The sequence below is a fragment of the Elephantulus edwardii genome, unplaced genomic scaffold, assembly GCF_000299155.1.
Source record: "Elephantulus edwardii isolate Elephantulus edwardi_28Jun2011 unplaced genomic scaffold, EleEdw1.0 scaffold00053, whole genome shotgun sequence".
NCBI lineage: Eukaryota > Metazoa > Chordata > Mammalia > Macroscelidea > Macroscelididae > Elephantulus > Elephantulus edwardii.
The window spans coordinates 17,202,222-17,223,216 of NW_006399803.1; the positions used below are offsets into that span (position 1 = coordinate 17,202,222).

Sequence of the window (20,995 nt, forward strand, 5' to 3'; positions counted from 1 at the left end):
TATAGTGATATTATGATACAATATGGTGACTATGATTAATGTCACTAAAGTATATATACACTTTAAAATTAAGAAGTTCTGGTCATATTTCCCTGGTCTGTCCTTCTGCCTGTTTCTCTTTCTGCAGACCAAGGAACCCAGCCCGGGAGACCCCCTTAATAAAGCTTCTTTAGTTTAAAAAAAAAGAAAAAATTAAGAAGTCCTAAGCATAAATGTAATTAAACAACAATAAGAAAAAACAGGCCAAAGTACATGTTTACCACAGTAAATACCACAAGTTAACTCAAGTTAGCTTTTAAGGCTTATGTAATTAACAATCCTTTTTCTAATAATTAGAAATTATTACAAAATGGGAGAATTAGATATATTAATAGGAACCCTGGTGACTTAGTAATAAGGATTTGCACTGCCAACCCAAAGGGACAGTTTGAATTCACCAGCTGCTTAACAGGACAAAAATAGTCTCCTCCCGTGCAATTTATTATCTCTGAAAACCTGAGGGAGATCAGATATAAGTCAGCTCTGGCTCAAGGGTACATAAAATCAACAACAGCAGCTATATTAGCGAGAACTCTGGTGGAAAAGACTCTAGGGAATTGTGCTATTAATCCAAAGACTGTCTGTCTCTCTGGTGGCTTGAATTCACCAATGGCTCTCTGGAAGATAAATGGGCAATCTTCTCCCATTTACTTTTTACCTTCTGAAAATCTACTGATGGTTCCTTTGAGTCAACTCCCACTTGCCAGCAGCTGATTGAGTAAAGGACATTAACAGACAACAGTAACAATGTCATTTCAAATCCAAGGAGAACATATCCTAATAGTAAGCAACTTACAGAAAACCAGATATTATGTGCAAAACTAACATAATATTCTTAAATGGAATATCAGTATAGAAGTATAAAGAAGGTTTTTTAATTTTTAAGGTTTTTCTTTTTGTTGCTCAGAGAATAACCATAATAACTTTCTAACCATGAGTAACATTTTCTCAAGTGGCATTTGGAAAAATATGTATTAAAAAAAACATAAATTCTCATACATGCACCACAGCAAGCAACAATTTTTACGTATTATACCTGTATCAGCTTCATGTTCTTTATTTTCATCTGTCAGAGGGTTGTCATGAAGCTTCAAATAAATCTCTATAGCAATTCTTGCCGCCTTGAAGTAAAAGGGATGCTGTCGAAGTACATCTTCTAATTTTAATAAGTCCACATAAGATCTAAGGGTAATCTTCCTCATACAGTATGTATGAAAGTCAAACTGGTCATCAGTGATTTCTATAAAATGCTAACAAAATTATTTTTATTTAATTAGAGCAATTTAACTATAGGAACAACAGTAATGTAAAACAGTATCATAAAAATCAAGCTTTTAGTCATTTTCTTAAACATGAAAAGTAGGTTAAAAGATATTAAAATGTCATCATCCCCTAGAAATACTTTGTAAGTCAAATAAGCAAATACTCATTACTTAGCAGAATATAAGGCACTGAACATGCACTGAATTATTTGATGAATGGAAAGACAGCATAATTAAAAATTTATGTGCATATATTCTTATTCCTGTCTCAATATTTCTAATACGAATATATCTTATTCCTATCATAATATTTAGAGGGAGCTCTGGTAGTCTACTGGTAAGAAACTATGCTGCAATCCCAAAGGCACGCAATTCAAATACTCAAGCTGCTCTGCAATAGAAGGATGGACAATCTCCTCCAATGTAATTTACTGTCTCTGAAACCTGCTGGAAGGTCAATTATGGTTTGATTCCAACTTAATGGTATACAACAATATCCAATAATCTTAATATTTACACAGTTATTATGATAAATGAAACACCACAAAATAAAGCAGTACAGTATACTCACACATTAAACATTCTGCTTTTATATCTAGAAACTATCCTCAAAGAATTATAATAAACAGGATTTAGCAATCTTCTGAATTACATATATATTATACCTTATGAAATGTAAATGCTAACAAGATTAAATGAACTATCAAGTAAGTCAAGCAAAAAGCAACTTTTACATTTCCACTAAAACTAAGCGTGCTCTCTACTTGGTAATATTTCAAACAATAAAGTAGATAAATGGTTTGTAAAATATTAAAAAATTTAGAAAAAGCTAAATGAAAACAATGACAATTACAAAATGAGAAGTTAGAAAACAGGGAGTGTAATAAAAACACAATCTATAGTATTTTCCTTTAAAAATTTAATGAGTTTGAATAATGATTTTAAAATAATCTACTAGTGATAATCCAAAAAGCAGCTCTGTGGAAGATAGGCAATCTTTTCCCATGGGTTTTAAAGCCTCTCAAAACCCACTAAAGAGTCAGCAATTGGTTCCAACTAGGCAGTACTTCATAACAACTCTGAGTTAGGGGTCCCTGAGTGCTGCAAATGGCTAAGCACTGGAAATGTGATCAGTTTAACTACTCCCCTAACCACAGAGGTACCTCAAAAAGTCTGGTGATCTGGACTTAAGAACAATAAATGACATAGTTGAGCCTCTACATCTTGTGGTTCCGAACCTTTATACTATAATAGACAAAGGGCTAGTCAATAGGCCTTTTATTATAAGAACTACCTTCCCTCTGTAACTTGATCTGTGCCATTATTAGAACCTCTATTTGGAATATTATTGCTTTTTAATTTCTGACTCATGTACTTTTAACTTGTTAGTTAACTTTGTGTCTTCTAGGCTGCAACAGTTCCATAATACATCTTCAAGGATATGAACATGTATGGCTAAGCAACAATTGATAACAGTGCATCTAAATTCCAAAATCAATCTCCACAATAGTCTACGTGTTCCCTATTGCCCAAGGGGCCCTTAGAGTAGTGAGAGAAGATCTTCACCCTCAAACCTACAGCGTCCCTTTTCAGCAGGAAATAGCTAAGAGAATACGCCGTCCCCTTTTCCTTATGAATCAGGGTGAAGTCTCTCTCAGGGGGAGTGATAGGGAATGACAAAGGACACACTGACACAGGAGATTAATCAGAACTGGCTTTGACAAGCACTGTGGCAACGGGACAATTAAAAGTGACTTTCAAGGGGGGGGAAGAGGAACGAACTTGGGGGGAGGGTAGAGAAAATAGTGCAACAATGAATGAATGAAAACCCAAAATCTCTGTAAATGTTCATTAAAATTAATAAAATTTAATAAAATAAAAAAATGTCTGGTGATCTGTTTTCAAAAAGTCACAGCCTTGAAAATCCTACAGAGCACAGTTAACACACATGGAATTAGCAAGAGTCAAAATAGCAAGTAACAACTTTAACAACCCAAAATTAAAAGAGAGAAGAAAAATCTATACAGGTTTGCTCAAAGTCTTCAATGTATATATCTAAGGTACTTACTCTCTCAATCTCATGACATTTTTTAAGTGCTTCACCAAATTTATTCATCGCCTTATAAGCCTGGGCACATTCTGTTTGGAACCACATGCATTGCATTTCATTCAAATTCTCTACTGCCGATGTTCCTTCCTAGATGAAAATCATATATATTCAAGACAATTTCTTACCAAATACATTAATCCATCACAGAATTTAAGAACTGAAACAATTTTTTTCAAAATTGGTTGAAAAACTAAGTGTTCCAAAGTGTTCATTTAAACAAATTCTGAGAGAAACCTGGAATAGTTAATAAGGTAAAGAAATTGAAATAATATTCCTAACCACTGAGATAAAATAACTACTTCTAGAAGACAGAAGTTCTACATAGTGGTATGTAGCAATCAATGTAAGACATTAACGACACATAGCAGTTGCTCAAAAAAGTCATCTAACACACATTAAAAAACTGGTACAATTACTTAGAAACAAAGTACTCTTTTATACTAAAAATTATTTCAATAGCCATATAATTCTTGATTCTTCTGATGTTAAAAATAGAGTAAGAAAATATGAATTGGTTCAGGTCTGGTTAGCACATTTAAAGAAGACTAGGGATACCAACCCTTGTAAACTTTGAGCACATTTCTTCAGCCTCTTTAATCAGATTGGCTTTTAGCATATATTTTGCACACTTGGAGTTGATAAATCTGTCTGCAGTATCCAAGGCCTGAGCCTCATCCATCCACCTTGCAGCTTCTTTAATATTCCCAGCATGCTTACAGAGAGAAAAAATAAATTGTTAAGTACATTAATTATCTAATCAGATAGAAGACTACTTACTGATAAGTATTTCAGAACAAATGAATGAGAAGTAGTCTTTTGACGTTTAAGAAGCTAAATAATGGGAATGCTTAGACTATAAATTTTGATACATCTCCAAGTATAATGTTGGTTTCCGAAAAGGAAAGACTGATTTAAACAGTTTTGTCTATTGCTGTATCTTCTTTGTCTAGAACAGTGACTGGCACGTAACAAATACTCAAAAAATAATTGTTAAATCAAAAAGTAATAAAAATCTTCAAATTAGAAAGTAGGTCAATATTAAAGATATGAAATATAACTGGATAGTCAAATTTCTACTCCAGAAGAGGAAATACAGACACATTATTGACTAGAACAGTATTAAGAATATAGATACATTATTGCATAGAATAAAAACTATCAAAAACTTAGTGAACAAGTTGTTGTTGTTGATTGCCTCGACTCGTAATGACCCTATGAACAAAAGTCCTGAAAGCCTTTCTATAATTATCGACATTGGGATGTTAACTAGAATCATCAGTGGATGTACTCCTCTATGCATCTCATTTTAAGTATTCCATTAAGAAAAGCCAAGCTAATTACATAATCTGGTTCTAAAAAAGTGCATTTAAAATACTACTTACCTTCATTATTTTGTTAGTTAATTATTATTTACAACATCAATTATGACACTGAACATGTTTTAAGAAAAATGCGTATTTTAAGATGACACTAGAACATATGATTAGAAATTCTCCGGCAGGGACCAGGATTTAAGAAGACAAAAGAGAATAAGTAGTACTCCTTATAGAGTTTTCAGTGTCATTTATTAAACATCTAAACATTAAAAATAAGTAAAATTCCTTGGTGATTCTTCAGTGTCATTTTATTAAATATTTAATTGAAATACAGTTAACTCTGGTTTCTCTCTTACTAACAATAACCAAGAAAATAACCAATGTGTGTAAATATGTAATTATTATGTGACATGAGACAGATACATATACACAATATATTTTTTACAGATACGTGTATATGAATGCATATAAACTAATGAAACCATGATTAAGTCTAAAATGGAAGATAAAAGTACCATGTTTTTGATGTGTCAAATACGTTATTTTTCCCCATGATGTTTAGAATGTATAAACTACAAAAAATATTTTGACACACCTCATCCTTTATTGAAAATATGAGGTGAGTGAAGATTTACCTTGTAGATTTTAGCTTTAACAAGAAATAGTTCTATCAATGTAGGTGTGCTTTCAATAGCAGTATTGATGTATTCCAGAGCAATAGATGGCTGACCAATTTTGTCATAATGTTGTGCCAAGTAGTACTGGACCCAAAGTAATGTAGTTGGTGGTTCCTCCTTTCCGTCATCTTAAAAGAAGGAAAAGGATAGAAAAAGATAAGCTTAAACATTAAATGCAGAAGGAGAATTCTCTGCCTCAAAATAGTCTTATCTTTATCAAGAAGGTAAAAGTTTCAAACATAGCTATAAAACTTGCTATTAACACTATATAAGGTCTTTTTCATTCAATGTTTCCAGTTCTTTATATCCCCTAGCATAATGCCTTGCATATAGTATGGACTTTAATACAAATGGCAAATAGAAGACATAAAATACAGTAGACTTAAAATTCACAGAAGTGGTAGGGATATGGTTTAACAAAATTAGGTATGCACCAGTCAAGATATTTTTTTTTTCAATTTTTAACAGATTTATTTCCCTCTTCATAATTTTGTGGCATCCATCAGGACTTGACTTTTTCTTTTTTTTTTAAACAGAAAATATCAGAAGAATGTTTATTTGTGTTTTATTGACTATGCAAAGGTATTTGGATGTGAAGTTCATAATAAAATATGGCTAAATGTGAGAAGAATAGGAATTCCAGAATACTTGCTTATACACAATCTCTACATAGACCTTTGTTCTTTGTTCTATACTTCTGTTCTATGTTGTTTGTTTTGATACCTAAATCTTCACTGAGACCTTTGTTCTTTCTTTTCTAAATAATTTTAATGAGCATTTACAGAGATTTTAAATTTCCATTCATTCATTGCTGCACTTCTCTCCCCGCCCAGCCCCCCCCCCCCCCAAGTTTGTTCCTCTCTTTCAAAAGTAAAAGAAACACTCCCTCCGTAGGACACAATCCCCCCACACCCCTCCCACCGCCCCAAGTACATTCCACTCTGCAACCTTAATTGTGGACTCTTGTGAAGATATTATTTTTAAGAAAAATATTAAAATAATGTTTGCCATTAATAAAGTAAAAAGAAAAAGCCCTGACTGCTCAATTAATTGGGTTTCTAGCTAATGTGCTAAACTCTACATAACTATCCTTGTGATGGAGTTACTCTGAATGTTGATGATTACAAATTCTTAATAGATTTTAGTATAATGCTTGAATGAGCAAATGCATTATTATGCAGAATAAAACTATATCCTAGGGAGCTCTGGTGGCCTAGTGGCAACAAGCTGCACTGCAATCCCAGAGGTACGTGGTTCAAATCCACCAGATGCTCTGCTGGAGAAGGAGGGACAATCTCCTCCTGTATCATTCAGATCTGTTTTGACGGTACACACACACACAAATAATAAATAAAAAAAAAAATTCATTTAAAAAACTGTACCTAAAACTGAACAAGGATGGACATTTAGTTTATGATTTAATATAATGACCAAATAAGTGTAAGTTAAATCTATAACCCACACACATTAAAAAGTTATTTCAGAAATTTGACAAAAGACATCTGATTTCAAAGAAAGCAATGACTGCTTACTTTTAGCCTAATAAAAGTACAGTGGCTCAGTGGCCAAACAATAGGAGTGGAACTCACCAACTCCCGATCTGATAGATCTGCAACAAAAGTGCTGCATATTCTTGGGCAAGTCACTGAACCTCTTCCACATTTGTAAAATGTGTAGAAAAATGCTGATAATCAAAGGAACATTATGATGATTAACCAATGAAACCTGGCAAAGCCTTTTTCTAAAGTATTATTAAAATTAATGTGAGACCTAGACACAACAAACAATCCAAGAACAATGATTATTCTAGGTCCAAGGCTAGACTTCCCTCAGAAGAACCTGGACTCTTTGATAAAAATGGATTCCAGCCTCAAGAAGGCAATATGCAAGATGAACTGAAACAATCTGTTATAGCAAACAAGGAAATTATCAACTACTCCCATGATATGTAAAGGATGAAAGAATTTAAAATTATGATGATTTAAAACATCAACTATATGTAAACCAATTAATTCAAAATAATACTTCAGAAATAAATATTTCATCAATGGTAAAGCTTAAAGTACTAATTATTTTGGAAACTGGTACAAAGAAAGTAAGAGGGACTAAGGGAGGGGGAAAAATAATAATCTGTGAAATGGCATTATTCATATCTCTTTTATAGAAAAATGAAACAAAGAAAACTGAACAAGATCTAACCAAGATTTTATGCAATGGCATAACTGTTCTGTATCTACCCTAACATGTAGGCATTACCATTTGCAGAAATGCAAACAAATATAAGTGATTTAACTGAGGAATTGCATATTGTAATGGATACCACAGTTCTAAACCACATACTGATTTACACAGGAAATTCAGAGAATAGAGCAGTAACATGTTAGCCATCATTTGGATGTATCCAGCAAATTCCAGGCAGTGGAAAAATGCAACAAAGGCACCTCCATATAAATTCCAGGAAAGAAAAGAGATTTGAATGAAGAGAACAGCAATATACAGTAAGGATTTGATTAGAAGTTGTCATTAATTACATTAGTAAATTTTAACTAATGTCTACAAATGACCTGAATAAAAATACAACACGATTTGTAAACTTCTCTCAAAAGAATTTTAAAAAAAAAAAAAAAAGAAGAGACACTATCAACTAACATCAAAGAATAGATCTTATTTGGGTCCCGATTTTTAAAAAAAAGTCACAAAGAATGGAATATAAAAAGAAACAAACTAACAAACCAGCTTGATATTCACTGAAGACAATCTGAAGTGTGATCAAGGACTGTTGCTGTGTGCTGCTGAGTCAACTCTAACTCCAAAAGACCCAAGGGAAAAAAAAAGTAGAACTTTCTCTTAGTGTTTTCCTGGATGTAAGATTTATGAAACCCAGTCAATCATGAGGTCTTTCTTCATGGAGCCAACGAGTGAGTTTGAACTGTCAACATTTTGGTTAGCAGCAGAATCTTTTTCTACTAAGCCACTGTTCCTATGTTCTACTATTTAGTCTTGCTATCTTTTAAGTCCTCTTTTTGAACTTATTTGGAAAATTCTCCATTTACCCTTTATATCTGAGGTCTCCATAATGTTTATGCTCAATGTTGAATGGTGGCTTTTCTGTACTCCCTATGTCAGAACTGATTTGATAGCAATGAGGTGTTTTTTTGGCTGGTTGTGGGGGCTTTTTGTGATGCTTTTTTTAAAAAAAAAAATTAAAAGTATTAATTTTTGTGTATAATAACAGTATTGTGGTTGTTTTACATTAGGTACTCATTGTGATATGATGAAGTAGTCATGGATGAAATAATGTAGCGCTTCAAACTGGGGAAGTAAGAGAGGATGCATAATAATTAGGGCATGAATAAAAATTATGGGAACTACGAGAAGTAAATGGGGATAGTTACACTACTGCGTTTAGTCTCCTAGGTGTTTTAAATTTTCAAAAATTCACATAACACTTGTATCTAAGCATTCTCATAAAATAAGAAAAATAGATTTCTATCTTAAAAGGGAAAGGTTTTTAACACTCTATACTTATCCTGATTAGAAATTTTACATCAATTAAAACTTTTTCAAGATGTCTAAAAAACATAAAATTTGAGCACTTACCGTTAGGGTTAAATAATCGGCAGCTTTTTAGAGATGTTTCATAACCTACTACTAATTCTTCTATGATTGCCACCTAAAGTACAAAAAACATAAGAAGATTTTAATTTTTAAAAAATAGTACTAGTCTTGTTCAAAATGTGTTGCTGTTATTATTAAAGAAAAATATTTCAGCAGCCAGTTATATATACACACACACTCTTTCTCTCTCCCCTTTGTATGGTTCTTAACCTCTTCATAAAATTTAAAACTAATCAAATGAATCATGTATTTGTACATGTGTGTGTTAACAGACAACTTTCTAAGAACTTCTTGGTAAATTCCTTTTCTCTACTGGGGAAAAATGCAACAAGTTAAAGCAAAGATCAAGAAAGGGCTGAGGGCGAGGGGGGGAAAGAAGCAATGTTGTGAATTTACATCAAGGTTCGCATAAACAACATCCAGAGTTAAAACCTGCTCTTAAAAAAAATCTAGAATTCAATGTTATATTCAAAGAGAAATTCCACAGAGAGATAAGAATCACTCTTAATTTTATACTTCAGAGAAAAAATATTAGTGAAGCTGCAACACAGAACAGTGGATGGTTTTATGAGTCAGGAGAATACAGAGCTATCCAGGTTCTGATTTCTCCTCAGTCCTGGCCATACTACTTGCTCCTAGCTTCATATATATATATTTCCCCCTTGTTTAATCCATACTTAAGAGATTTGTATTACCATAGAATTTCTCTTCAGTGTAACTATTCAACAGATTAACACCAGTTCTCTTGATTACCTCTGTAAATTATGAGGACTGAATGATCACAGCTAGGTTACTCTGACGTGCCAATGTTCTTCTGCTCCCACAAAATAAACTATAAGCTTCCTAATAGTCACTTTTGTTTTCTCAAATCTGTTTGACTCAGTTACACTTATAACTAATTACTAATTGCATAGTTTAATTCAATGTCAATTTTAAAAACAAGAACAAAGGAAAGACTTATTCTACAGGTTTAATATTTTTAAAAAGTCCTCAAAGATAATTTAGATATTTAATCAATTCAGGCATAAATGAGACAACCATAAGTAATTAAAAGGGAAAAATCATAAAAATGCAGAGATCTATATGCCAAGAATCACAAGAATCTCAGTTCTTACTCTATTAAAACTGGAAACTGGCCATTATTTCATATAAGAAATTTATGTAAGATGCAAAATACAAGAGAGAAACAGAGAGATAAAAACCAATCAATACAGACCCAATACAGACAGGCTTTTCCTCAAGAATGGCTAATAAAAATGTGTTCTCTCTCTCTCTCTCTCTATATATATATATAAAGTACATTATAAGCATGATTTTATTGTTCCATCTTTCTGATTCCTCACTGTTAACTCATTTTAAAAAAAGAACCCCCCCAAAGAAAAAGAACCCCAAACTCACAACTACCAACATATTCTGATGTACTTACAAGCAAAATAACATAAGAGTAAGATATCCTCTAAACAAGCATTTTGCAATATTATTAACACATAGCTGAAAGAGTAAGTTGACTTACTGGGACAGCAAACAAACTCTTCTGACAGAATTTTTTTCTACCAAATAAAAAAGGAGAAAGATTACTAAACTAAAAGATGGTTTGGAAAAAAAAAACAAAATCCACTTCTGACTTTCACCATGAGCAAGGATTAAAGAAAAGGCTGAAGAAATCACTACCATAACCAACTTTCCATACCTATGCTGACTGACTGAAACACAGAGCAAAAGCACGACAGAGAAAACAAATAAGTAATACATTGCAGAGTTAAAGAGAAAGGGGGATGAAAAGAGCAGCGCAGAAGCACTTTAAATGGCAAACTAGGAAGACTGGTAACAGATTCACAAAACATGTACTCCTCGAACAGAAAATCAAGAATCAAACTTTTCCAAATAATAAGCAAAGGAATGATAGTAAAAAAAAAAAAAATGGCTTTTGCTTTACCTTTTCTTTATCTTTGTATAATGATCTCAAAGTATTGAAGACTGGTGGACAACCTTTACTGAAATTCATCCTTAAGAATTTATCCAAACATTCCTTAAATTTCTCACCTTGGAAGATAAAAAAGTAATTTTTTTAATTAGAAAAACTGATTAAAGAAAGTTAACAATGCACATCTTATTATCAATATGCAGAATCATATATGTAAAACCAAGGAAAGAAACTTGAAATCATAACAAGACTTTCAATCCTTTGCTATTATTCTTACTCACCAGACAAAAAGTTTAATGGCAATCTTCTTGGCACTAATCCCCTAGGATATTTAGTCCAGGCTTCTTCATAAATTTTTAGTCTTTCTAACATATTAGCTACAGATAAAGGGGGGAAAAAATTATTCATAAATTGCAAAGTATGTCTTTTCCTGGCAAATCACAAATTTTTCACAGTATATTAAAAATTTATAAATAGAAAACTTGACAATAGGAAGAACTGTGTAAACTTACCACTCAAATATACTAAAAATCATTAATTAAGAGTATTTCCTGCTAATATATTCATATTTTAAATAGTTAAAATCTTACAATTTTATTCCTTTATGCTTTAGGTTTCTTTTTAAAATCTGAGAAGTCTTTTCTTTTTTCAAATTAAGCAACTTACTTTGTCGCATTTATGTTGATATACATTATCTCTCCACTATTTACTTTAGCCTCATCATTATTAAGCCATCTCTTTTGACTTACTTTAGATATTCTATTTTCAGTACTTCACATGTTCGTAATTCTTTAATGCTCAGTGAAGAATTCAGAATTGTCCTCCATTCACTCTTTCACTCAACTAATCTCTCAACTAGCTGTTGTTGCAATCCACTAAGTTGGTTCCAACTCACAGAAATCCAATGTATGAAAAAACACTGCCTGGTACTGTGCCATCCTCACAAGCACTGCTTTTTAAAAATTCAATGTTGCAGCTATGTGTCAATCCATCTCAATGAGTGTCCTTCTATTTTACAGATCCTCTACTAGGTACGGTATACTATACTATACTATACTATACTATACTATACTATACTATACTATACTCCTGTAGGGACTGGTCCAGTCTGATAATACATTCAAAATTTTTGAGATATAAGTCTCACCATTCTCACTTCTCAGAGGGTTTCTGGCAGCAAATTCTTCTGAGACAGATTTTCTTGTTCTCGGTTGTAGCCACTTCTAGTCAACTTATCAAGATCTTTCTTTGTCTCTGAGATTGCTAACTGGTACTCTTTTAGTAATTAACTGTTGTTGGTGTTGTATACCATGGAGTAGGAAACCAGAGTTGACCCTCTGGAAGATTTTCACAGGCAGTTAATCTCAAAGAAGACCTTTCACCTGGCAGAGCAGCTGGTGGCCTCAAACTGTATGTCTTTGGGAATGCAGTGCAGCTTCTTGCCACTAGGCCACCAGAGTTCCCTAGTAACTGACTACTTAACATTTAATGGCTAAAATTCTCTATTAATCTTAAATTCTTCCATCCTCCCAAACTCTCCTTTCACTAACACTGATAATTAATTAGCATTCAATGTGCTGATGTTCCAGGGTAATTTGCAATTCTTTGCAATAATCCTAAGAACAGGTTTTCCTTGTATCTATAAATGTTATCAGAAATAGCTAAATATAAATTTTGAAGGAAACATAGATTAAAATCAGACAATATGGCTAAGCAAATGTTCTTACTTTTGGGTCTGTAAACATGAGTGGACCCCATCTGGGAAAGGATGTGGGGGAAAGAAAGTTTCTAGATGATGAAAATTTAGATGCTCTTTCTATCTTAGGAAAAGTGCATGCTTGGCAGGCTACTGGGTAACAAGTTTACCACATTAAGTCATGCTTACTTTTTTCTTTCAGAGAGGGATCTTTAGATCTGTTGGTGGAAATATCTTTTTCATGTTTTTATCTTACTATGCATTCTTTTTCCTTAAACTTGTCTTTATAGAGTATTTTTTCCAACCATTTCTATGGATTTATACTAGAGAGACTTCAAAATTTGCTCTTTTTACTATATTAAATTGAAGTCAGCAAATGTACTTCTATATTCCTATTCTAAATAAGTCTTTATTAATTTATATTATCTGAAATTTTTTTCTAGTTATGCTTTTCAGTGTGTTAATATGGTAACAGTCACAATGAGATACTACTTTATATTCAATATGCTCAGAAAAAATAAAAACTGTTGATGCAGATACGGTGTAACCGAAATCCTCACACACTGCTGGCAAGAATGTAAAACGGTGCCACCACTCCAGAAATAATTTGGTGGTCTTTCAAAAAGTTAAACGTAAGTTATTATATGACCCAGCAATTTCACTCTGAGTATAAAATCAAAATAATTCAAAGACTCAAATCGACATCTGTACACCAAAGTTCAATTTCCTAACAGCATTATTCACAAATACCCAAAATTAACACCTCAAACACACTGGCACTGAATCACTTCTGACTCACAGCAACTCTTCATTGAATTTTTCAGGTTGTAAACTTCAGGAGATGACTGCCTTTTTTCCCTTATGAAGCTGCTGGTGAATTCAAACTGCCACAGGGGCGTAGCCTTTGAGTTTGCAGTGGAACTCTCTCCCAGAGTTCCCCCAACGGTAGAAAGAAGTCAAGTTTCCATCAAGAGATGGATAAACAAAATGTGGTATATGTAAAAAATGGACTCTTTTTCAGCCATAAAGGGATAGGAAGCTCCAAAGCACATTATATGAATAAACTTTCAAATCAGTAAGTGATAATAAGCCAGGCAGAAAGTGGTAAATATGATATGATTTTACATTTATTTTAAATTATTATAATCACATTAATAGGCAGATCTATAGAGACAGAGGATAAACTAGAGTTCCACAAGGTGACAAAAAAAATACAGAATTACAACTTCCTGGGTATGGAGTTTCTCTGAAAAGAGATGAAAGGTTTGTAAATTGTATTGATCTAGTGATTCTACACTACCACAAATGTAATTCATTTCACTGAGCTATACATTTAAAACTGTTAAAATGACAGACACTGTTATATTGTGATCATTAAAATTTAAATTTAAAAAAAATTTACATTTTTGATAAAAAAATTAAACACGTTAACAGAAAAGTAATTAAGATTTAGAATATATAAACCGTAAACAAACTACCTGGCTTGAGTGCCTTTTCTAAGCCTTTGTAATATGCCCAGTTCTCAGGATTTCTCTCCTGTAATCCTCTATAAACATCAGCAGCATCTTCCAACCGACATAAATGCAACAGAAGTTCTCCTAATAAAAACAAAACAAAACAAAAAAAAAACACTTTAACTAGATAGCTGAGAAAGAAAAAAATGGTCTAACTGTAATACATTGAACTTTCCCTCACATTTTTTCTTAATTTAGCTATAAATCAAGTGTTAATAAGTAAATGGATTTGGTATCCTCAAGTACTCCTATAATCTTTTAAAACTTATCACCATATTTTCATTATCTTCTCTTCCTTCTGAAGTTGCTATTTTCAAAAGTCATCTTATTTATATGGGTATGTGTGCAACTGAAGACTACGTTTTCCATATCCCATGAGCACAATGTCAGTAAACATTATCTGTGTCCATATGCCCTCAAATTGATTCTGACTTACAGTGACCATAAAGAACAGAGTAAATAGCTCAACAAGACTTTTTAAACTATGTATCTTTAAAGAAGCAGTCTTTTCTTCCAAGGAGACAGAATATGGTACCACTGTGTCAACTGCATTCCTTAAGCACTGACCTCCAAGTTTTCAATTATTCATACCCCTAAATAGGTATCTTTTTAACATCAAATTAATCTATACCAAAAGTTATGATTTCTTTATAAACTATAATATGGTTCTACTGTAACAGTTGTAATCATGGTCACATTAAAATCACATAGCTTCTTGCTTTAAGCTTACCTGTTTAATGGTCTGGTCTACTTTTCTCACTTATCTTTTAAACACTCTTCTCCATACAGTTAAAGACATCAATTTTCTCTCTATAATCTCGTAACTGTCCATCTTCCAATACATAGCCACAACTGCAAAGACTATAGCCTGGATCAGGCACATCTTAGTCTCCAGCCTGACATCATTGCTCTTCAGTACTCTAGAGAGGTCTCTGACAGCTGCCTTTCCCAATGCAATTCATCTCTTGATTTCCTGGCTGTTGGTACAAAAAGTGTTGACCGGCCAAGCAAACTATCTCAATCTCTTCACCATCCATAATGATACTACCAGTTGGCCCAGTGGTGACAATCTGTTTTGTTGATGTTGACCTTCAATCCATACTGAAGGCTGCAGTCCTTGACCTTCTGACGCAAGTACTTCGGGTCCCCCTCAGTTTGAGCAAGCAGGGTTGTGTCATCTGCTTAACACAGGTTATTGATGAATCTTCCACCAATCCTAACACCACATTCCTCCTTGTATAGCACAGAGACCCGGATGATCGGTTCTGCATACAGATTTAAAAGGTGTGGAGACAGAATACATCCCTGGCGGACCCCCTTCCCAATTTTGAACCATTCAGTGTCTCCTTGCTCTGTTCTGACGAGTTACTCTAGATCCAAGTATAAGTTTCCCATAAGCACAATCAAATGTTCTGGGATTCCCATTCTTCGGAGTCAGCCATAGTTTGTAGTGATCCACACAGTCAAAAGCCTTTGCATAGTCAATGAAGCAACACAGATAAGATATTCCTCTGGAACTCTTTGCTTTCTGCCAAGATCCATCTAATATCCCTAGTACCACGACCTAGCCTCAATTTCAAAATTTATCTCAAAACCCTGGTTTCATTAGTTCTACACAGATCACCCAAATTGCCTGCTTGTTCTACACCTCATGAAACACAAGAAAGTCAGATAAACAGACAAGAGATACGGTCTCATTTAAAATGTCATCTAAGAGTTCCAAATTCCTATTCTAACATGGTGGTTGGTTGCTTTTTTAAAAAAACCTAAATTGCTGTTCATTTTTCAAAGGTATTGTTTTCAAACCATTATTTCACTCTTACATTCTTAACACTCTTCAGACAATACAAAGAGTGTTTAATTGATTGTTTTAAATATTTTACACGCATTAATTCAATCCTGCAATTCTTTGAGACCGGTTACTTTTTTCTTTCATTTAAAGCTACAGCTATTTTAAGTAAACTGGTCCCACATCTCTCAGATAATGCTGTAGCTAGAATGTGAATCTAGGTCACATGGATTAAAAAAAAAAATCAACCATATTCTTTTTTTAGAATTTTTTTTATTAATTGCAATGAAAAGTTACAAAGACTTTGGATTTTCATTCATTCATTGTTGCACTTTTCTCCCTGTCCACCCCTTCCCCCCCCCTCAGTACACTCTTCTCTTTGAAAAGTAAAAGTTTCCCCATTGCTTCACAATCCCTCTCCCCAGGTCCACTCCACTATGCAGCCTTCATTCTGAACTCCTGTCATAACAATAATACCTAATCACATATCCCTTTTAAACAGTTTTCTCCCTCATCTGTTTCAATGCAGTATATTTATCCCATCTTTCTCAGTCTCCCTCCAACCCCGATGTCAGTCCTGTTTTACAACAGCGGCACTATGCAGTATTTGTCCCTTTGTGACTGAGCTATTATTTCACTCAAAATAACGTCCTCCAGGGTCACCCATTTTGAATACTATTTCATGGGTTCCTTGTTTTTCAATGCAGCGTAGTATTCCATTGTGTGAATATACCACAGCTTTTCTATCCATTCATTTGTTGATGGGCACTTAGGTTGTTTCCAACTCCTTGCTGTCGTGAACAAAGCTGCAATAAACATGGATGTGCATAAAAAACCAACCATATTCTTAATCTCTGTTCCAGTATTTCTTTTTCTGGGTCTTTCCCCCCCCCCTCCTTTTTTTTCCTTGTTGTTGTATACCACTGACTCGGATCCAACTGGCATAGAAGGAAATTGCCCCTCTGAAGTAATCTTGCTGCCTAGAAGACATGTATAAGTATTTGGAAACATTTCTGATTGTTGCAGCCAACAGAGAAGGATGAAGAACTGGCACAGGAGAGGCCAGGGATGCACTAAACATTTTATAACAGGATAGAGAGAACAAATAGGATAGAAATCTAAACTCAAAATAAAGAATTATATCAAAACAACTATGAGATATCATCTCACCCCAGCAACACTAGCAAAGTTCAACATGGTAAGTCAAACAAAAAAATGCTAATAGGTTGTGGACAGAATCGAACTCTTATTCACTGCTAGTGGAAATGTAAAATGGTACAGCCACTACGGAAGGAGTATAGTGCTTTCTCAAGTTAGAAATACTATTTGTCCAAGCAGTTTCAATACTGGGAATATATCCTAAAAAAAACAAGAGCCACGATTCAAACATATCTATGCACACCCATGCTTACTGTTACATTATTTACCATAGCAAACAGGTGACAGTAGCCCCGAGGGCCCATTAACAAATGAATGGACAGAAAATCTATGGTACACTCACACAATGGAATATTATACAGCAATGAAAAACAATTAACTAGTAAAACACTAAACATGGGTAAGTCTGGAAGACTATGCTGAGTCAAATATCTCAGTCACAAAAGGACAAATACTGCTTAGTATCACTGTTGTTAAGACAGGACTAACATACACAGCTGGGAGAATAGCAAAAGAGTGGATAGACAATGGAATAGATGAGAAGAATTATCTGAAAGCAATCTATGCTTAGGCATTACAGACAACAATCTGGAACAAGTGGTGCATTGCAAAGGAGACTTGGGGAGGGAGAGAGGAGGAGGAGGAGGAGGAGGAGGGAGAAAAATGTGCAACAATGAATGATATCCCAACCTTTCTATAAACTTTTGTGAAAATTACTTAAAAAAATTAACAAGAATTTTGTACTGAGATTAAGAAAGTCATCTCTTACACAAACCAAAGTCTCCTTATCTAAGAACTTCAAAAGAATTAAGTTTTCTCTACTATACTACACTCATTGTTATTTTCTTCCTTTATCTCTCAGCTATTGTGTGGGAGAAAATTAACAATTTTTTTGCCAAAATGTACCCAAATAACCATTTCATAAAGCTCCCAAGTAATCCTGACACTGTTTCCTCAGTACCACCACCATTAACAACTTTTAAGTTTCCAAAAACTGATCTTATTCTCAGTTCTGTCTTTTCTCTGTATACATCCTGTCTCTCTATACACACCTGATACATTATAGGTATTTAGCTGTTTGTTTTAAATGAGCTGGTGGCGTTACTTCATATTATTATCAAACAAATAAAAACAACTAGAAAAGAAACACGAATATCCATTATATGTACTTTGGGCAATCCCTGGAAAGGGACAACAATGCTTGGAAAAAGTCAGCAAAAAAGAGGAAGACCCTCAGCAAGACTGACTGATACAATGACTGCAACAATGAGCACAAAAGTGTGTGATGATAGAACAGGATCAGACAGGGTTTTGCTCTATTATACATAGTCTATGAATAGGAGCCAATACAACAACGTGCTCATATACTGACATTTAATTACTGTGGATGAATTATTCATGATCTTTTATAAGTTTAAGTCTTCAACTAGGTTGCATCCATTCAACTGTACGTGATAGTCTATTACTCAATCACTGCACATTTAGTACAAACATTGCTTGTAAAAAAACTTTCTTCTGACCCTATCTTCTAGCCTTTCCACCTTGGTACTCTTGGTACCACCAGGCAGGAAACTAAAAGACGAATTGCACTGAGGAAAGTTTCCTGTCAGAGACCCTCCAAAGTACTCTAGAGTAACAATATCAGTCTGGAGATTAAGGTGCCCCTGGATCCAGGCCATAGTCTTTGCAATTACTTGCTATACTTCAGAAAGCTGGACAATAACTAGGGATGAGAAAAGGAGAACTGTTGCCTTTGAGTTGTGATGCTGGAGAAGAGTATTGACTATACCATGGACTGGATTGCTAGGAGAATAAACAGGTTCATCTAAGAGAGGGTGAGACCAGGCTACTTCTTTGAGGCAAAGATTCTGAAGCTTCATCTGACATGTTGTAAGGCGGGACCAGTCCTTGAAGGACATTAGGCTTGGAAGGGTGGAGGGACAGCACAAGAGAGGAAGACCCTTGATGACATGGATTGATTCAGTAACTGGAGTGATGGGGATAGGTGTGTCAGAGACAGTAAGATTGGCACAGGAAACAACAGAGTTTAGGGCTGCTGTACATAGGATTGCTATGAGTTGCAGGCAACTCAACGGCACATAACAATAGTCTTTCCATCAACCACTCTATTTATTTCCTATTACAGCAAAATTCCTTGTATGAGTCTTTTACACTAGCAATCTTCAATTTCTCTACTCCCACTTTCACTTACCATACATGATTTGTGTTATTCCACTTCTAAATGCTCACAAAATAATTTTACTGTGTGTCAATGATTACCAAACTGCTAATCCACTGCTTGATTCTGAGTCCTCATTTAACTTAAACTATCTTCCATTTGTTACTAATAGTGTTACCAAAAATGTCTCACAAAATAATGTACATAAGAGTACTTTCATTGCACTGCAATCCCAGACGTATGCAGTTTGAATTCAGCAGATGCACAGCTAGAGAAGGAGGGGCAAACTCCTGCTGTACCAGTCAGATATGATTTGATGGTACACACACAAAAAAAATAATAAAAATTTTAAAAAAGAGTACTTTGAAAACCGCCATGCATTTCCACAAAGACACTGAAACCTAAGCCCTGCCCCTCATAAAAGTAATGCTACTAACTCAAACTGAAAAGTAGATATTCCCCCCCTTGAGTTGAATGAAGAGCTCTGGTGCCAAAGTCTGTATCCAATGGCACTATTAAATGCTGTGTGTCTTAAACACTTTAAACATACCAGTGGCTACGTGAGAAAAATAAGGATAGTCTTTCAAGAAGGTAATTATTAGAAATAATCAAGTTTTCCAATTATTTTGTAATTCTTTCCTTTTCAACAATCACTTTTTACTCTTAAAACTATTTATAGGGCACGGTTCCTATCAGTTCTCATTGGATCCATTTATACAGGGGTGCACACCTCTTATTTCAATGAGCACACATAACCCAAAACTCTCATTTCCATCTTGTCATTCCTGTATTCATCTCTATGTCAACCAAGACACTCAGACAAAATTATAAAATGCCCTAGACTACATTTTTGTAAAAACTGCTTTACTAACATATACTTTTAGAAGAGAATATGGGTTAAAATACTAGCCATTTTTTTAAAAAATTCAAACAAAATTAGCAACAGCTTCCCCTTTTTATTTCTAAAAAGTAATTACCATCAAATCAAATATCATTCATATAAAGGAAAAGTGTGGTAAACAACCCAATTGCAAAATGGGCATAGGATATGAACAGACACTTAACCAAGGATGACATTCAGATGACAAACACACACATGAAGAAATGTTCAAAATCCCTAGCTCTAAGAGAGATGCATATAAAGACAACTATGAGATAATGTCTCTCTCACCCCAGTCAGAATAGCAAAATTTAACAAAACAGCAAACAACAAATGCTGGTGAGATTATAGGAGTGTAAAATGGTGCAACCACTATGGAAGGCTGTATGGTGCCTTCTCAAAAAGTTGGAAACTGAAATACCATTTGACCCAGCAATTCCACTACTGGGAATATACCTTAAAGAAATCAGAACTGCCACTCAAGCAGATATATGCTCACCCATGTTTTTATTGTGGCTTTGTTCACAACAGCAAAGAGTTGGAAACAACCCCAAGTGCCCATAAACAAATGAATAGAGCAGCTGTGGTATATTTACACAATGGAATACTATGCAGCACTGAAAAACAAGGAACTCATGAAATACACAAAACAGGTGACCATGGAGGAAATTATGCTGAGTGAAATATCTCAGTCACAAAAGGACAAATATCTTCAACGAGATGGAAAAGGCAATCTCCAGTTTCGTGTGCAATGGAAAGAAGCCCTGAATAAGCAAAGCACTCCTTAAGAATAGAAGAACGGTAGGAGGTATCTCACTCCCTGATTTCAAATC

At 34.1% G+C, this 20,995-nt stretch overlaps 1 protein-coding gene across 2 annotated transcripts in view; it reads right to left on the reverse strand.

Annotated features, from left to right (window-relative positions):
- Positions 1-20,995, reverse strand: part of NAA15 (N(alpha)-acetyltransferase 15, NatA auxiliary subunit) — a 115,612-nt gene that overhangs the window by 27,965 nt on the left and 66,652 nt on the right. The window contains exons 7-14 of one of the 2 annotated variants that reach the window (XM_006887028.1): positions 14,121-14,240; positions 11,228-11,323; positions 10,959-11,065; positions 9,005-9,077; positions 5,363-5,532; positions 3,971-4,123; positions 3,370-3,498; positions 1,076-1,289 (exon numbers count right to left, since the gene is read on the reverse strand). In XM_006887028.1, the coding sequence (XP_006887090.1) occupies positions 1,076-1,289; positions 3,370-3,498; positions 3,971-4,123; positions 5,363-5,532; positions 9,005-9,077; positions 10,959-11,065; positions 11,228-11,323; positions 14,121-14,240 (1,062 nt within the window). Of the gene's footprint in view, positions 1-1,075; positions 1,290-3,369; positions 3,499-3,970; positions 4,124-5,362; positions 5,533-9,004; positions 9,078-10,958; positions 11,066-11,227; positions 11,324-14,120; positions 14,241-20,995 lie in introns of those variants that run through there. The other variant, XM_006887029.1, reaches the window with a different exon arrangement.